General features: G+C 30.7%; 2 protein-coding genes across 3 annotated transcripts in view; both read left to right on the top strand.

Moving 5' to 3' along the window:
* LOC142331205 (interference hedgehog-like) overlaps positions 1-18,202 on the top strand; it is a 354,772-nt gene that overhangs the window by 265,192 nt on the left and 71,378 nt on the right. The gene's annotated exons all lie outside the window — the stretch shown is intronic.
* On the top strand, positions 15,414-15,935 carry LOC142331701 (uncharacterized). Its single transcript, XM_075377734.1, has one exon. The coding sequence runs from the start codon at positions 15,414-15,416 to the stop codon at positions 15,933-15,935; it is 522 nt and encodes a 173-aa protein (XP_075233849.1).

The raw sequence follows: 18,202 nt of genomic DNA, 5'->3' as shown, positions 1-18,202 counted from the left end.
ACATTTTTAAGAATTAATAAATTTCTAGGAACACTTTCCAATGTTAACGATTTCATCTGCTAGTTATTCTCGTATCTTTTATTTATAAAAAAACACATATTCTGACTAATTCATAATCAACGCCCAGGAAAAATTACTGAAGATAAATTGATGAAAGTTTGTTTACACGTTCTTCTACAGTGTAAGTGCATACTTACACTGTAAGGTTCTATTTTAAAATCCAGAGTTTAAAGTGTTACAATGAAATAACATAGAATTTTATTATTTTTTTTAATTTCTCGGTACCAATTGAAGACATGAACTTAATTTTTTGTTTGTGTAATCTTCATGTGAAATATCTAAAAAAAAATTCTAGATTTTTCAAAATTCAATCTTGAAAGGGATGAAGATAGGTAAAAAAAAAGTTAAACAATGATTGCAAATTTTACTCATTTCTACTGTACTAAATAAGATATTCACTAGATTTGGGCGTGGTTGGTTTGTCTGGCATTTCTCCTTTAACCCCCCCCCCCAAAATTCGTTCGATCTAAAGTATAAGATCGAATGTCCGTACACAAACGGCTACTGTGTCAAAACAGTTTGGCGACCTATTGGTCGCCAAACTATAGGTCGCTAATTAGGAGCTGTCAGATGGAACCGAAACAAATATTGGTTCAAATTCGCGTGATTGGAGAACACCTGGGCTCCTGTTGCCCTTAAAAACGAACTAGAGGCGTACCATCCCTCCATTTTTTGCATTTAAATTCCCATTTTTTTTTTGCATTTAAATCTATACAAGGACCTACCCTTAGTCGTGGCTTGCTTTTCTTGCTGCCATGCTTCCATCGCGAGGCTGTAAAGCCTTCTCCGTAGGCGGGAGATGGACAACTGTTCGAAATTTAGAACCGATGCGTTGCGATATCACCGTTCCGCCACAGTATAGGCCCGGCTCGAAACCGCATACAAATACCTCTGCCTCACTACCTCTTCGCAATTTCCACATGGCCGCCCGAAGTTTCACCACTAAATCGATTGGGAGAGCCAGTAAGATTTGGGCTTGCAAATACTCTTTTCATAAATATATAAAAACTATTTTTGATTTTTTTGAATCTCAATTTTTTAAGGGGTGCGATTATGTACGGCGCAGCGACTCAACCAACACACCCACTGCCACAGTTATTGTTTTTGTGACCGGAGTGGCTGCACCTGCCACCGGTTACTTGACTAAAAAGAAACATAAAATAAAAAAATAAAATATTACGAACGAGGTACGTTCGTAACACCACCTCTTAGTGGTGTTTGTCGAGTAAACCTAAGAAACGGGCTAAATACATTTTTACGGGTAACCTGTTACAACTTCTATTTATAAAATGGAGGCCGACTATTTTGAAACTGGCATACTTCAGATCGCTCAAAGTTTCGGGTCGTTACTGACAAAACTCTTGCTCTGAAGATACCGTTATTATAATTATAATAGTTTTTATAAATTCAACAGGTTTTAATTTCTATTTATCGTTATTATTCTCACAAGCATGAGTTTAATGAACACAAGGGTGTTCAGAGGGCGAAGCCCAACCGGTTACCTTTTTTTTTAACCCCCAAGCTTAAAATAAGCTTGGGGGTTGAGGAATTAGTTTTTATATTCATCATGTTCTTATTCTGATTATGCATTTCGCGAGCGAAGCCGCGACAGGAATTAGATAAAAGTTATTCATTTCAAAAAAGAAACTGAAGTAAACATTAAATTGTTTTCTCCTAAATTTTATGGTTGATTCTGCCTGTTATTATTATTATGTCGATGTTTATACTTTATGGATTTTTTACAGTTGAAATGACAAATTTGTTGGAAATGTCTAGCCAGTTTGGAAAATATAGTTGCCGGTTCAAGGGTTAAAAGTTTTTTGATTAGGGGCTTCCTCCTCTTTTACGAGGAATATAATTAACTTTTTTTTTATAATCAGAAAACAACTTATATATATATATATATATATATATATATATAAAATTAAATTTCTTTCTTAAAGATATATTTTAGAATTTATATCCCACCAACAAAACCGGATAGTTTAGCTAAATGGTTATATTTATTTTAGCTTGTGTGTAATGATTTACACGTATATACTAATTTTGTGATTTTATATTAATAAAATTACGAGAAGAACCTGCTTTTTGTGATGTTGTACCCTGTCAGAGTATTAAATTATAATTTTTATTTTAAAATAAAACTTGTTTTTATAATGATATTTAAATCAGTCCTAGTCGTGATAATTGAATACAGTAATATATTGACCTTTTTGTGTTTTAAAGATACATTAATTCTATGTATATTACTTGTAACAATATTAATACAATAAAACTAAACAACTGATAAAAAATATTTATTGATCACATATTTTAGGCGCCCGCGCACGTTTGTATAGCGTGCGCGCGTGCAAATCTGTTGAATTACCCTTTTTGACGTATGTTGTAAAATCTTTTTAAATTAAAACATTTTCATTTTTACTTCTTTGTATGAAGTAAAGGAAGTATTGTAATCGCAAAAAATTTCGGTTTTCAGATTTCAACGGAAATTTCTATTTTGATCATCCCTGAATCCATTTTGACTACTTTTGGCATAATTTTTGTACGTACGTACGTATGTATCTTACATAACTCAAAAACGATTGACCGTAGCATATGGAAATTTTTTATTTAGGACTGTTGTAACATCTAGTTGTGCACCTCCCCTTTTGATTTGATTGTGATCGACTTAGCCAAAAATGTGATTAAAGTCAGTCTACTAAATAAATTTGGATTTGGGCTTTTACTTAACTGCAATAATAAGCCCTCACTGAGAGCTTTTCAACGATATATCATAAGTGGTACTTATTTTCATTGGTACCAGACATATAGCCAAGTAAAATTTTAATGAAATATTTGTATCTTACAAGGGGAAGACGCATCGGTTCGAATCCGACTTCATTTCCTTTTTTTTAATTTAAATATATTGATATATTAATAATAAATTTAAGTATTTATTAAAAATTATTGATAGATTTTTTTAAATAAATAATAATTCAATAATATATATATATATAAAAAAATCATAAGTTATTAGTGAAATAAAATTATACGTAAATGTGTATATGTAATTTAATAGGCGTACAAGAAAATCATGTGATGTCCTCATCAGATTTTTAGATGTAGTTTAAATTAAGTTCTGCGTCGTCAGTTTAAGTGAAAAATAAAAAATAATCATTTGTTATGAAACAAATATAAACTTTTGGTTATAATACGAATAAATATTAAATTAAAAGTTGGTTTTTTAATCTATTTGTAACTAGTACATTATATATATATATATATATATATATATATATATTGTTATTAAAACTAATGATGATGCATTCGTCGAAACGCGTTTTTAATTATTTTCATTTCCTAAAATAATATTTTAATATAAATATTAAAAGATTCTGTTTCAGGAATAAAAAACCACCTGACTTTACATTTTATTCTAGAATCGCTTAATTAATTATAAATACAGGAATTTCAATAGCTTATAAATAATATATATAATATTATTCTCATTATTAGTTACGAATAAAATACATTCAGATCTTCCTATACTGCATTAAACATTTTGATCGGCGTTTCATTTAAAAATAAATTAAACATTAATAAAAATGACCTGTACTCTGGAATTTAAAAATAAAAAAGGATTAAAATAAAAAATAAATAATATCTTATATATAAATGCGAAAGTTTTTGGATCTGTCTGTTTGTTTGCTTGTTACTGCTTCACGCGAGAACAAACCGACCATTTATTGAAAAATTTTCAGGTTATATGCCTGTTATCCCAGGGAAGATTTTACGCTATTGGTCGAGGCCCTAGCCCCGTTGGGGGTTATAGATATTCATTAGAAAACAAAATTAATCCTTTTCTTCATTATTCGTATTTCTGTCACCGTGGGAACGGAAATATAATGTCCGGGGTCCAGGGGGCTGTCTCTTATTTATCTCTGTAATTAAATTAAAAAATTCTTGAATCATCTCTTTAATAAATATTTAACCAGCTTTGAATAGTTTCTCCCTAATCCTGATTCAAGAAGAGGGCTGTTTCCTCTTTAATTGATTCATAACTTTTTATGTTTTTTTACTGAAAACTCTTTTATCATTTTAATTAACGATCTCCTTTATTTTAGAAGTATTCCATATTTATAATAATAAAATATAATGATTTTATTAATTACTACTTGTACTAGTTGGAATAATAAAATGGTTTAGGGAAGGAAAGGGGTAAATTAATACAGCGGTAGGACGGATGGAAAAACATTCGATTCGACTAGCGATTATCATCTGAGACGAGATGTGATCCTGTGGTGGTTGTAAATGAGCACAGTATACGACGGTAGAGTGTCAGATATTAGTATTAACCTCGTACTTAATTCGGTCCATTTGATTTTAAACATGTATTAGATGAGACGGTTTGTTATAGTGTACTTCTAATAAAATAACACTGCTACACGCAGCGCAACACGACGCACGCTAACTGAACTAAGACCAGTGAGTGTGAGATTCTACGTTACGTATATAATAATAATAAAAATTAAAAAAAAAAAAAAACCGAAGTCGTCGAACATAAACAAGTAAAATTTGAACCAAATACGATCAAACGATCGTTTGAACGGCTCGGATTGTACACTACAATATGACTAAAAAAAAAACAAAAAACAACGTATCAGGTGGCTTTGAAATTAAAAATACTTTAATATTTTATATATCATGTGATTTTTATCAATTTGCTATCATTTTACCTATCGATAAATCAAACTAATCACGTGTTATGTTTTATGTTGTTTTGGTTTTTAACCTTCTTTCATTTTTTTTCATTCTTTCTATCTTTTTCTATTTATAATAAAAATAAAAACCGGCTCTGTTTTAGTATATTGTTCTATCTTTATCTTTCTTTTTGTCTTTTTCTTACTTTATTCTATCTTTGCTTTCTTTTTCCTTTAACCGTGCTTCTCTTCAATGTGAAACAAGAGATTCAAAGCGCGGCTTCGTTTGATGTTCAGTAGTGGTAACATATAATTTGAGGTATTTCGATTTCCTTCGTATTCTTATACCTTCATTGCGTGTACACTGCCGATTTGTTATTTTATAGGTTAAGATGACTTGTGATGTGCCTTTTGTGTATTATATATATTGTAGAATATACTTTTTTATTTATTTATTTATTTATTTCTTTTTTGTGTAATATATCATAATTAAAAATTATTAGTATTTTAAATATAGGCAGAATATATATATATATATATATGCTTACATTAATTTGTAATATTAATTTTGGTTATGAAAACGTCCAACCTTTATTTGGTATCTTATAATGTCTTGTGGTTAAGTGTTACGTCTAACATTAGGATCAGTAGAACATCCTGTCATATCCTTCTCCGCGAAATTTAGAAGAATCATAATATATTGTAGTTTTAAATATCAGAATTCCTTTGGTAGGATGTCGGATTTCTTAAATCAATTTCATTTTCGATTCTATTACTTAGATATATCCTATCAACCTTTTAGCCTTCCCTATCACCAGATTTATTTAACGTACTTCATTCAATCTGGGTAAAAGGTTTTCTGTCATCCGGATTTATTTAATCTATATTCTTCAGTCTGGGCGAACTTTAAAAATATTTAGAGTTTTAAATTATTTTATTTTTAAATTTTTATTAGAATCATATGTTTCGTTTAACGGGGTCGAAGTTAAACCCTCTTAAACAAATTTATAAGCCTACTACATGTATGAAATGAAGAGGGGAGTTTGAATAAATTTTAATTACAAATCCATAAGATAACTAATTCATAAAAAAAAAAACAAAATAAAATAAAATAAAAGAATAATCTAACAAAACGCAATGATATCCAAAAAGATTACAATGAATTGTAAACCGTACGGTAAGAGTCTCGCAGATATTTTTACGCAGATTTGAATATTAGATCGTGGATATCGGTGTTCTTTGGTGGTTGGGTTTCAATTAACCACACATCTCAGGAATGAGTCGAACTGAGAATGTACAAGACTACACTTCATTTACACTCGTACATATCATCCTCATTCATCCTCTGAAGTATTATCTGAACGGTAATTACCGGAGGCTAAACAGGAAAAAGAAAAAAGATATTTCTTCCGCTCAAAATGTAAATAAAACTGTTTTTTATAAAATGATACTGATATCAACAATTTTGTTTAAAGAAACATATATGTTAAATACAGAGTGTCCCATGTAAAACGCAACCCAACCTTATATTGGTAGGTATTGAAATAATAAAAAGGCATGTGTAAATGTAAATGTAATTTTTATTATTACTATCCATTACCTTACATTTAGAGTAAATGTTGGAAATGGCCGCCATCTTATCGAATACAAGCTTCAATTCTTTTTACAGCGTTTCTTGCAACTTTTTTCCAAGTTTGTGGCTGGATATGTAATACAGATTGTTCAATATTGACTTTCAATCGTTCAAGTGTTCGTGGTTTGTTGCTGTAGGCTTTTTCTTTGAGGTAATCCCGTAGAAAAAAATACGCCGCAGTCAAATCTGGAGATCTTGGTGGCCACAAGCCTCGACCAACAACACGATTACCAAAGAATTCCTCGACGAAATCAGAGGTTGAACCTGCGTAGTGCGATGTCGCACCGTCATGTTGTAGCCAGCAGTGTCTGTCTTCCTCTTCCAAGAGTGCGATGAACTGAAATAAAATATGCTGATATCATTCTGCATTAATGTGTACTCGAAAAAAATAGGACCGATTATTTTCTTCCGCCATATCGCGCACCACACGCCCAACTTCTGCGGGTGTAATTGTTTTACGTGATAAACGTAGGAATTTTCAGCGCTCCAAATTCTACTGTTTTGGCTTTTTACGTAGCCATCCAAATGAAACCGTGCTTCATCTGTGAAAAATAACGAATCCATAACATTAATTCCTTCACGCAGAAATCTTCGGAACCGTTGACAATATTGTAGCCGTTTTTCTTTGTCGGGCTCAAGAAGTCGATGAACCGTTTGAATGCGATAAGGTCGTAATTGTAATTGTTTGGTCGCCCGATGAACGGTTGATTTAGAAAAATTAATTTCAGCAGACAAACGTCTGATCGATTTATTTGATTTCTATTCGTCTTCGATTTCAGTGACTGTATCTGTATTCAACACTGACGCAGATCTTTTGTGTTCTTTTTTATTAACAGAACCGGTCTCTAAATTTTGCGACTAACCTTAATGCTGATGTTTTGTTAGGAGCTGGTTTATCTGGGTACTTATGGCAAAACATATCTTGCACTGCAACCAGTGATTTCGTACTGAAGTACGAAATCTTGTCTCTAGCAATACACTGAACGTTATGATTGCATTGTTGTTACTATCGGTAGTGTTCTACTGCGTCGCCGCGATGTTCAGATGTTGGACGAGTCCATTTCAGTAACGAGTAGGGGAGTAAGCTTGACTTTTGAAACTTCATGGATGTGTGATTGATGGGCGTTTTATATGGGACATTCTGTATATGTAATAGATAATAGAATAGATATACAATAATAGATAATAAACAATGTTTAAACGATCCGTATAATAAGAAAAAAACACAAAAATTTGTTAAAAACTTCTTACCGGCTCGATTTCATTTGTTAAACGAATAATCATAAGAATTTTATTATTTTTGTCAATTTGATACTCGTTTGTATTACATATAAATGAATTACATTATACAATAATTTATTGAAGTGTATATTTGATATTGAATGAAATAAACTACCATATAACTGTGCTTTTCCTTGTACCACATTTAAGAAAAAACCTCTGGTATGAAGAATTTTTTTCTTGAAAAACACATTTTTTTTTTTATTTTTTATTATTAACAGCTGTGATTTTATTTTTAAAATGTTACATCTAATACTGATCTGATTTACTTAAAAGGTTGTAGTACGGAACAACATAGCTTCGCAATGATATTAAACCTGATTTTTTTAGCAATTTATATAACGTTTTTGAGATATTTTATTTTTTCGGAAGTTTTTTTTTTAATTTTAAATGAACTATTTCCTTTCATCTTACGACTGGTTAAAGTACCACAATTTCCAAATGAATATTTAAATTCGTATGGAATTATATAAAACATCTGCTTATATTTATTTTAAATAATCACTTTTAAGCTGACAAACATTAATTTATTATATGCTATTAATGGTATGCTTATAAAAACTGAAAAAAAAAAATAAATAAATGAATAAAAATTAGATACCAGCATGGCATTCAGAGAATGAAGTTTTTTGTGTAGATAAAAGACAGGTACTAATCTGTAAACCTTCTGGAATTTCAATTTAGCTTATTCTTCCCGTGACGGTCATATTATTCTTATGCTAATAAAGACGATATATATATATATATATATGTATATACATATATATGTATATATTTTGAATCGTTCTTAAGGAAAAATAAATAAATTTTTTTAACTTTTAATCAATTTTTTATTTTTAAAAAATTTTTTTGTAGTGTTCTAATTATGTCATATTTAATCCATATTTTAATCAATTAGATATATTTACTTCGTATAATCATTTAATCAGATAATGTGCTGTATAATTTGTTTAATAATAGATCTAGGTTACTAAAAAATAATTTTTTTTGTTAAATTATCTTTTTATAGTTAATAAAAATAAAACTCAATAAATCTTTTGAATAACTTAATTAAAATTAGGATCCCCTAAAAATACTGTTTATAATTTGTAATGGCTTTGTAATTTAATAATTTTGTTTTATTGCGTGGTTACTTAAAATTCTAACCAGTAATTTAATTTATCTATTTTATCTTCCATATATTTCATTGCCAGTGGTAGAGAAATAATATAGCAAAAATAACTTGATTGATATTCATTTTATGAAGTCTTTCGTTAGTTTTTCTGACTGTCAATTTAAAAATCTTGTTCTAAAGTGTTTTTACACGATTTCAAAAAATTGAGGTTATTAAGTACATAGCTTATATATTTATATACAGTGAAACATTTACAAAACGGAAACCTCCTCAAAACGTACGGTTTCCCAAATCCCGATATATTTTTATAGAAATTAAACTCTTCAAGACGGAAAACTTCACAATACGGAAACGGAAAGCATACTTTTAATTTTACGTATTAATCTTGTCCCACAAGACGGAAAGAAAATTAAAAAATAAGATTGTACATTTCCACGATTTGCAAATTATAAATCCAGGAGGGATGATTTTTATTATAATAATATAGTACTGTAACTGTTATTTACGAGGTGCGACAATAAAGTAATGAGACTGATTTTTCTTTGCAAGATGTGGCAACCCTGCAGCTTGCGTAGGCACACCATCTTTGACCTCGGTTTATAAGCTACTTCTAGTCCAAGCGGCACATTGATGCAACTGCTCAGTCGTGAGTTGTGCTGTAATAAGTGAACACGTGTTTGTGTCTCGTCACAGAAATGAAACCGCAAAATATTGCGCAACGGTATGCCATTTCTTTTTGCGTTAAATCGGGTGAAAACGCGACGACAACTTACGGTAAGCTTCAGAAGGCTTTTGGAGAGGAGGTTATGTCAAGAGCTCAAGTTTTTCGGTGACATAAAATTTTTAGTGAAGGCAGAACGAATGTTGAAGATGAAGACAGCAGTGGACGACCATCAACCTCACGGACAGATGTCAACTTAACCAGGGTGCGTGAAATCGTACGATCTGATCGAAGATTATCCGTGAAAATGATCGCAGAAGAACTCAACATCGATCGAGAAACGGTTCGTCTAATATTAACTGAAGATCTTGGTGTGAGAAAGATTTGTGCAAAAATGGCCCCCAAAAATCTCACACAACAGCGAGAAACACGGAAAAATGTGGCAGCCGATCTGTTAGAGCAAACGGAAAACAATCCAGATTTGTTGAGCCGTGTTATCACTGGTGATGAAGGTTGGTTTTTTCAATACGATCCAGAGACAAAACGCCAAACTTCGCAATGGTGCTCAGACCAAAAAAAGCTCGCATGTCAAAGTCAAAAGTGAAATGCATGCTTGTGTGCTTCTTCGATTCCAAGGGAATTGTTCATAAAGAGTGGGTGCCTCCTGGACAAACAGTTAACCAATATTTCTACAAAGAAATTTTAGAAAGACTTCGTAAACGAGTTCTTCGTATCCGTGCCAACATTGCTGATAATTGGATTCTGCATCACGATTATGCGCCATCCCATACTGCTCTGTCAGTACAGCAATTTTTAACCTCAAAACAAATTTCAGTACTACTACAGCCACCTTATTCACCAGATATCGCTCCGTGCGACTTTTTTTCTATTTCCAAGAGTCAAAATGGCGGTCAAGGGACACCATTTTCAAACAACACAAGATGTCCAAAAAGCTGTGACGAGGGACACAAATACGTGCTCACTTATTTCAGCACAACTCACGACTGAGCAGTTGCATCAATGTGCCGCTTGGACTAGAAGTAGCTTATAAACCAAGGTCAAAGATGGTGTGCCTACGCAAGCTGAAGGGTTGCCACATCTTGCAAAGAAAAATCAGGCTCATTACTTTATTGTCGCACCTCGTATATCTAAAAATCAACTTTCAGGTGAGGCTAAATATGTAGACACAAGAAATAGTTATCGACTGGAAAGATAAAATTAAAGAAATAACATCAGGGTTCGAACCAAAAAATGTCGGTAATTGCGATGAAACCGATTTATTTTTCAAAAATGAAAAGTGTATTGGAGGCTAACAATCCAAAGAAAGACTGTTCTAGTGCGGATGGCACGTTGTTTAAACCATTCATTGGTGATAGGTAAATCTCGGAAGCCTCGCTATTCCAAAAATGGCGTTCAGTTACCACTGGATTGGCACGTTAATAAAGTTTTAGATGACGTCTAACATAATGAAAAAAATGGCTATATAATTTAAATTAAAAAAATGGTTAGTGAAAATAGAAATATTTTACTATTTTTAGACAATACGTCGTGTCACCCTCATGGAAATTATTCTAACATAAAACTTATTTCTTTCCTCCAAACACAAGTAGTTTAACTTAACTAATGGATTATTAAATCATAAAAATTCATTATCGAAAATATATTCTGCAGTCGCTAGTCGCCAATATGAATTCATCATGTTCATCTGTTCAAAAACTGACGCATAACTGTTCTGGATGCACTAAGGTGGCTCTCTTCATCATACAAACAAATTACAAATAACTGTGTTAAAAATGCGTTTAAAGAAGCTGGTTTTCTATACTGAAACCGATAATGATTATGTTCCCGATACATGTACATTGCGCAGTACAATCCGTGAAGTTGAATTTCTGCTGCATAGAAAGTGGTCAAACATCGGTTCATGCTGAAGACTACGTGAGTATTAATTGTGATTTGGTAACCGAAGAAGGATTTCATAAGAAAAATTATTTTCTCTGAAACTAACAAGATTAGCCAAAGTTCAGAAGAAGAACACGGAGAGGACACAGAAAACAAAATTAACAGTTTCGAAGAAGCATTGGTCGCACAACTGGAAGAATTCGCGATTCGAATAAACAGCGATGATTTGCGACAGAATATGTTAACCGCTAGAATATATTATTGAAAACGAAAGTTCCAAGAGTAAATTATTGAAACAGGAAACTGTACTTTAGTATTTTAGAAAATAATTTTATTTTATTTTTAGGCCAAATATATGTCTTCTAATTAAACGTAACTTAAATGAAAAATTACTAACTTGTAAAAATATAAAAACACCTTCTTTTAGTGACTGAACAATTTTTGAAAATTAGTGGTTAACGTTCTCTATATGCAGTATAATTTCCGGATTATTCCAAATGTTTATCTTTGTCTAATTTCATTTTATATTTGTATAATTCATAACACAGGACCTCACAATAAATTAGCTCGATTTTTAAAAACTCTGCAAGACGGAAACCTCTTCAAAACACGAAATTCTTACTCGGTCCTCGCTCTCTTTCTCTCCTCCTCTCTCTCTCTTCTCTCTCTCTCTTTCTTTCTCTCTCTCTCTCTCTGTGTGTGTGTGTGTATGTATATATATATATATATATATATATATATATATATATATATATATATATATATCAGCCGAATATATGTATGTGTATTTAAAAATACCATAAAATAGATTTTTTTAAACAAAAATTTATATTTACGAATAGTTATTTTTCAATATTTTTAGTTATTTGGCGTTGTTTGACTGATTAGTATTAAATTGTTTTACGGATATACGAATGTATTAACAAAGTATGGCAACCCTTAAATAACTTTTTAACAGTTAAATTTATAAGAATGAAGTTTAGCTAATGCTCCTACCTCGAAACTATTATGTTTTTATCGGTATGAGACCGCCACTAATGGCAGCTTAAAGTTTTTCAAAGAAAAAGTTAAGGTTGTATTACATCGTTTTAAAGTGTTGAAAAACAAATCTTTTGACAAAAAAGTAAGGCAATGACAACCACTAATAAAATGGTGTTTAAAAATGGCCCACAGTAGATTTCAAGTCACTTTGAGATAGGGAGGTTTACTAAATTTCATTTAATATGTTGTTATATATATATATACTATTATGACGAGGAAGAATTAAGTATAGAGAGGAAGAGGTTTTTGTTTGTTCGAGATAAACAAAAAAATATCGATGAATAGCAATCAAATTTTTAACCATGTTTCTTGGCATAACTGAGAAGGTTTTTACATATATTTCATCTTGAAAATATATATATATTTATAATATTTATATAAATATATATAGTATATTTGGAAGTGGAGATTTGCCGGTTGAAGCACAAACTTTAATGAATTGAATTAATGAACTGGGAACTTAGAGCTTATATCACTGTGTGAGCGCTCTCTCGTTTTTCTGTTTAGCCTTCTTAACTACCGTAAGGTATTGCTTCAGAGGATAATTGATTATGATATATATGAATGTAAAATGAAGTGTGTAGTCTTTTACACTCTCAGGTCGACCATTCCTGAGACGTGTGGTTAATTGAAACCCAACCACCAAAGAATACCTCTTTCTACGTTCTAGTATTTAGATCGTAGAACGTGGAGCTAGGATTGAACTGAATGATTCGAATCAATCGAACGAATAATATTTACAAAAATAATAGAATTAAATTTACGTTAAATAAATTAATAATAAATAAATTTAAAAAAATTCTGTTTAACAATAATGGGCTTCCTGTGGGGACTGCGTGTGAGGCTAGATTGGTGAGGTATGCGATCACCTCGTGGGAGGCTAGACCAATCATCACAAATCAACTGGTAACAAACGGGGTGCCCCTGGGGCGCTGCGTTGTTAAGTGCAATGGTGTGCTCTTATAATATGTATGTAAACAATCATCCGATTTTCAATATTCAAACGGGGTATTTGTTAGTAGGTTGAAGGCTAACTTTTGCATGCATCAGGTATATTCTCGATCTAACAGATCACAGTTTTTTGGAAATATATATAAAGATTGTCTGTTTGTTTCTTATCGCATCACGCGAAAACCAATCGACTGATTAGCTTCAAATTTTCAGGATACATTCTTGTTATCCCAGGGAAGGTTTTAAGCCATCTACCGAGGCCCTTGCTTTCTTGAAAGTTAAATTATTAAAAATATTCATTATTTCTTCGCTCACAAGAAGGGTGAAGTTGCGAATTAAAGATATTCATTAAGGAAAAAAAGATTTTAATCGTTTTACTTCATTATTATATTTCTGCCACCGTGGCAAAGAAAAAAGTTATCAATTTTTCGCCGTACTTTAGTTACTGTAGTTATTATAATTCTATTTTTTTGTAATTTAGTTTCTTTTTCAGGTTTCTATAATGTCGGAATACTATAACTATTATTTATCAATATTATTCTCACAACTATCGTACAGTACGATGGTCCAGAGGGTGGAACCCTCATGTTAGATTGGGGTGGCGACCGAAGCGAGTTCTACGAGTATTCAGAGCGCCGGTCCCCCTGGCAAATTAGGAATTGCGTTCGAAGCGATCTCTGCGGCCATGGGATAGACCCCGGGAGGTCCCCCGAGGAGTCCTCTGAGTTGGTTCCAGGATTCGCCTGGACCTGAGCCCTGGAGGGTCCAGGTTCAGGCTAGACGGACCGGCTAGTTACTTTAATATATTAACTTTTACGTACTGTTAAATTTTTCCCTTATTAGTTTTATGTACATTAAAATGTTTTATTAAACTTCGTTATATAATATATATTTTTTTTAAATATTATTATTACTTGAAAAAAAAAACAATTAAGGGCATATATAGAACGTATAAAAAATTAAGTATGAAAATAATTAACCAGTTTCACAAGTTATGCTTTATTTACCATATAAAAAAATAAATTAAAAAAATAATGGAATATTAAATAATAATTAAATGTAGACATATAAGTTTAGTTATTCTAACATCCTACCGTAATATGTAGTATAACATAAAACGCATTGTCCGTCCAACAACCATTGTGGTATATAAATTAATATTGATCCGTGTAATTCTGTACAAGGTTATATTTTAATGGGTGGTCGGTTGCATTTTATTGGTTAACATCCCATATTTTCAAATACATATTGGAAAAAGTTAATTTTTTTTTAATAATTAACTCCGTATATTAACTTGTCTATCTCATATTCGCTGGTTTTATCTCTTTATTGCGTAACAAATTAAAACTGATTAGGAAGTTAAATAATTAATATTTTGGTCTCGTATAAATGAGTTAATGAGCTAATAACGTTTACACGGTTTTATTCTTCTTTTATGGCACATTTTAATATTTGTTATCTATAGATATATGCAATAAAATTAGTGTCTAACTACTTTCTTTTATATATATATATATACACTCGTATATTTTGATCTAGATTTTTACTTTTTGGGATATATTGTTATGTATGTATTAAAAATTATATCAACGTATTAAAAATTTTAAAATGTGTATATATATATATATATATATATATATATATATATATATATATATATATATATATACATATGTATATAAAAGAGAATGTCCTGACTGATTCTCTGACTCATAATCAACGTACAACCAAAACTATAATAGGTAGAGACTTGAAATTCTCAGGGTACCTTCGTACTTTAAGTAGGTGTGCACTAAGAAAAGATTTTTCGAAATTTTGATTTTAAGGGGTTCAAATAAATGATTTTATGGGGCTCAAATGAATTTTCAGTATCGATTTATTTATGTCGAAAATATTTGTATTTTAAGATCAATCGATATTGAATGAATGGATTACGGTAGTAAAATTTATTAATAATTAAATTTTTTAATTTATTATTAATGTTGTTATTACAAATCTATGGACTGGCTATGCGATAGAGCCATTTTGACTTCAAAAAATGAAACGGCAACTAAAATAAATCAAATATTATTAGAATCATTTCAAGCAGAAAGGATGGAATATAGATCCGTTAATTCAGTATTGGAAGTCGATGAAGCAGTTAATTACCCGGTTGAATTTCTCAATTCTCTCAATCCACCTGGATTTCCACCACACGTGCTAACTTTGAAAGTCGTTGCTCCAATTATGTTATTGAGGAATCTTTGCCCACCTAAGTTATGCAATAGTACAAGATTGTGTATAATCGCCGTTCAAAAAAATTTTATTGAAGCTAAAATTATCACTGGGTGTGCCAAAGGAGAATCGGTGCGCATTCCTCGCATACCGATGATACCATCGGACTTTCCGTTTGAATTTAAGAGAATGCAGTTTCCTGTTAAAGTATGTTTTGCAATGACAATAAATAAATCGCAAGGCCAATCGTTGCAAGTTGCTGGGATTGATGTTATAGAAGACTGTTTTTCACATGTGCAATTTTATGTGGTATGCTCCAAAATCAGCAACCCTTCAGGTTTATTTATTTTGGCGCCACAAGGAAAAACATCTAACGTAGTTTACAAAGAAGTTCTAGAATAATATTATTTTATATTATACTTAAAATATTTATATTCATTTTGTGTTATTAACTATTTAATGGTTTTTTTTTAAAAATATTATTTATGTTGTTTGTTATTTAAATATTTATTAAAATAAATTCTGTAAATAACATGCGATTAAGAAGTTTTTTGTATTTATTAGTGGATTTTTAAAAGGACTGGACCTGTGAGGGCTCGGATGGAAAAAAGGATAGACTTTTTTTTTGGGGAGCCCGCAAGTAACTATGATGATTATGAGTGATAAGAACAGGAGTTCTATTATCTATTTCCGATATCACCTTTTAAACATAACTACATGAAAAGCAAAAGCATCACTCCAAAATATGCAATAAATATATTTAAATTTGAAGTATTGCGTAGGCGAGGCAGCGACGGGTAACCTCTAGTATGTATATATATATATATATATATATATATATATATATATAATTAATGATATTTTCCGTAATTTATTTAGCGGATTAATGAAAATTCGTGGCGGGAGATTGATGAATTTCATCATATTATTTTGTTAAAATTGTAAAACCTTTACTTTTATATATTTTTTTAAATTTGGTTAGATTTTTTTTTTGTTCTATTTGTATATCTTTTTAATGATAAATATAGAGATTGTATACGCCTACAGGAATTTTTTAAACTGATTCCTTTAAAAAAGTGTACTATTTAATGGCTTTATTTTATAATGGATTCGTGTTAAATAACTTATTTTATATACTCCATTATTTCATATGTTATAAAAATTAATTGTTTACAATTAATTTAGATTAAGTAAATTGATTAAACGGATAAACGTTTTTATGATAATTTATAATATTGTTTGTTAGTTAGAATGTTGTTTTTAATTATTACATGTGGAATTTGTTTATTATTTATGTGGTACTACACGTAGTACAATAATTTTCAGCTATTATTATTATTATTATTATTATTATATGAACAAATCATGCATATATTTTCTTAGTGTATAAAATGAATGTACCTTCGTTATCAGGTCCGTTGTTTCTTGATTACCTTAATATATATTTTATTATTACATAATGGATGAATTTTTAAGGCGTTTAAGAGCTGTTACATTTTTTTGCTTATAATAATGACTAACGATTTAAAAAAAATTTTAGTCTCGTTTTTATTTTTTCCTTCCTTTTTTTAATTAAAGTTATAGTGTATTATAATGATAATCATCATGAAAAAGCACTTTCCTTCTTTAATTTACACTCGTGCACCTGCGCGTACACACACACACACATACATACGATATAGCCTGAATCTTGTAATCGAAAACGACTAATTTTATTTTATTTCCAGTGGTGTTTAATTAGTTCTTAAGTTCATTACATTTTGAAGTCAGATGGTGTGCTGCTTCGCTATGCTGTTATTCGTGAACACATTAATATCATAATCAGTTGTATGAATATGTTTGTATATGTGTGTGTCTATGTGCATTTTTGATGCATATGTGTGTGTGTGTGTGTTTAAAACGACTGAGCCGCTTGTTGGTCGTACATATATATACTGTTTGACCTTGTCTATTACCTTATATGGCCAGTTAGGTTGTCTTAATCTACGAGCACTCTTTTAAGTTCCTTTCCCCTCCCCCCTACCTCTCTCTCCATAGTCTTTTTAACTCTTTATCTTTCTGTTCTTAGCCGATTCACACGCGCTGCTTTTCGATTTGTGTGTGTGTGTGTTTGTGTGTGCGCCCGCGTGTGTGTGTGTGTGATGGGACGGGGAAGATACTCTTTTACGAGGTTTTTTGTATTTTTTGATAAAATTACCCAAGTACGTTTTGTGATTTTTTTTTTAAAACTTTTCTTGTTAATTTTTTTCCAGTTTGAAAGTAATTTATTATGTTATAGACTATAAATAACACATAATTTATTTAAAAAAATTTCTTATTTACTTTTTAGTTACACTGTAGGATATATATATATATATATATCCTATATACAGCTAAATCTTTTTAATTCGAATGTCCAAAGATGTAATAAAATAAAATATTTCTTTCACTTACTGAAAATATTCTAAAATAATATATAGTTTTATTATTATTACCAACCGGAATTTAAATTCTTCATAAATAAATAATTTTTTTACCTGTACAACGTTACAAAAAATATAGACCCTCGATTTTAAGCAGACTATAAAAAAAGCATAACGATTATTCTAAGCGATTCTAACGATTATTCTAAATAAGTCAAAAGTCACTACCGAAAATGACATATTCATTCTCAAGACTAACAAGCTTTT

This window comes from Lycorma delicatula, chromosome 10 (genome assembly GCF_047948215.1).
Source record: "Lycorma delicatula isolate Av1 chromosome 10, ASM4794821v1, whole genome shotgun sequence".
In the NCBI taxonomy this organism is placed as follows: Eukaryota; Metazoa; Arthropoda; class Insecta; order Hemiptera; family Fulgoridae; genus Lycorma; species Lycorma delicatula.
This window is presented reverse-complemented; position numbering and strand designations above follow the sequence as displayed.

Excerpts from the sequence above, each read along its gene's own strand:
- LOC142331701 (XM_075377734.1), top strand. The coding sequence starts at position 15,414 with ATGGAATATAGATCCGTTAATTCAGTATTGGAAGTCGATGAAGCAGTT.